At 60.5% G+C, this 1,766-nt stretch overlaps 1 protein-coding gene across 1 annotated transcript in view; it reads right to left on the reverse strand.

The window, feature by feature from the left end:
* The window catches only part of ATP2B3 (ATPase plasma membrane Ca2+ transporting 3), a 47,993-nt gene that overhangs the window by 20,755 nt on the left and 25,472 nt on the right, over window positions 1-1,766 (reverse strand). The window contains exons 19-20 of the mRNA XM_027767578.1: window positions 1,521-1,683; window positions 853-984 (exon numbers count right to left, since the gene is read on the reverse strand). Of these exons, the coding sequence (XP_027623379.1) occupies window positions 853-984; window positions 1,521-1,683 (295 nt within the window). The remainder of the gene's footprint in view (window positions 1-852; window positions 985-1,520; window positions 1,684-1,766) is intronic.

A 1,766-nucleotide genomic window follows, 5' to 3' on the forward strand; every position in this document is an offset into this window, starting at 1 on the left:
CAAAAAAAAAATCCCAAAAAAAAAAAAAAAAAAGGAAAGAAACAGACCTCGGAGTGCCACAGACTGTGTGGTGCACTCCCGCCCCGACCTCAGAGGTGGAAGCCCCCATTCCTGGTGTGGCCATATTCGGTAGGGGAGTAATCACGGTTAGGAGGTGGAGAAGTGGGGCCCTGATCTGGCTGGATTTGCCCCTTATGAGAGGAGTCCCAGAAGGCTCCCGCCCTCTTTCTCTGCCATATGAATGCACAGGGAGAAGGCGCTGTCTACCAGGCGGGAAGAGGCTGTCCTCAGAACCTGAGCCTACTGGCACCGTGGTCCCAGCCTCCCAGCCTCCAAACCCAGAGACACACGAGCTGTTGAAGCCTCCCTGCCAACGGCAGCCCCAGCTAAGACACAGAGGGCTGGGCCTGGACTTGGCTTCCTAGGCCGATGTTCTAGCACTCGGGAGAAGCGCTTCCAGCACCTCCTGTGCGCCCGCATTTCTCCCTGACCCGGTCATCAGGTGCCCTGGAGTGCCTCTGCGTGCCCCTCTCCAGCAGGCCAACCCCTTCCCCTCGAGGCTCTCAGCGCCCTGTGCACTACTTAGCCGTTCAGTGCCAGGCACGGGGCGGGGCGGGCGGGCGCTTTCCCGGCCACCTGGACAGCGATTCTGGGTCTGACCATGGGAAGGATAGTGGCTGGCAGTTTGCTGCAGTGTGCGGGGTCATGAGCTGCCTCAGCCTGTGTCCAAGAGAAGAACCCACCCACCCAGCTCTCCAGGTGTGAGGCTGGGAAGGGAGCAGGGCACTGGGCCTCCAGCCACCAGGCTGGAAGGAAGTGGGGACAGGGTTGAGAAAACTGGCAGGCACTCACCTGTCCCCAGACTAGCTCCCCGACACCAACGAACAGGCACCAGAGCCACTGTTCCGTGGACAAGGGCGAGCAGCTGAAGGGCTTCCCGCCGAACTGCACGATGACGATCTGCAGGGATGGCGGGGTGCACCTCTAGCAGTGGAGGCCTGCCAGAGGGCTGCCCACGCCGCCACCGCTGTCCTCCGTGGAGGCCTGCCAGAGGGCTATGGTCCCCTCTTCCCTCACAGGCAGGCTGACCCCCACTGCCCCTCTCAGCACCAGGTGCCCACACGCCTACTGCTCGGATGGCAGCCCTGCACATGCCTGGGTTGTGCCTTGGCCTCCCCTCGGGGCAAGACTTCAGAAGCCTGCCCAATCCAAAGCCCGTGCCCCACCGCCCACCACGGGCTGTGGCCATCCCCTGCCCTAGGCAGCCCGCAGTGCTCCCCGCCTGCCCCGTCATGTGGGCCTGCGTGGTGTGGTCTGTCCCCTTGGGACCTGCAGTTGCCTCTGCTCCACTGGCCTCACAAGACCCTACACTTTCCACTGGTAGACCCTATGGGATGTCAAAATGGGGAAATGGAATTCAAATATCTGTTTATTTTGGTGCCGACATTTGAAATCTACGTGTGCGTCTGTCTTTCTTTCTTTGCGAGGTTTTTGTGTATTTTTCACAATAAGCCTTTTACCTGAGGTACTGGATTGGCGGAAAAGTCAGGACATATTTTTTCTGTTATTCTATGAAAAGCGCATAGACTTTTCCGACAGGCAATACCTGACACCTTGCACTTGCGCACGCTTAGCCGGCCCACTGCCACTGAGCTGACCAGCCCGCCGGGGGGAGGCTGGGGGCTGTCAGCAGGGGCGAGAGGCGGCCTGGCTCAAAGAGCTCAGTGCTACGAAGGGGCGTGGCAGCCCGAGCAGGCAGGCAGGGG

This window comes from Tupaia chinensis, unplaced genomic scaffold, assembly GCF_000334495.1.
Source record: "Tupaia chinensis unplaced genomic scaffold, TupChi_1.0 Scaffold144326_1, whole genome shotgun sequence".
Taxonomy (NCBI): Eukaryota; Metazoa; Chordata; class Mammalia; order Scandentia; family Tupaiidae; genus Tupaia; species Tupaia belangeri.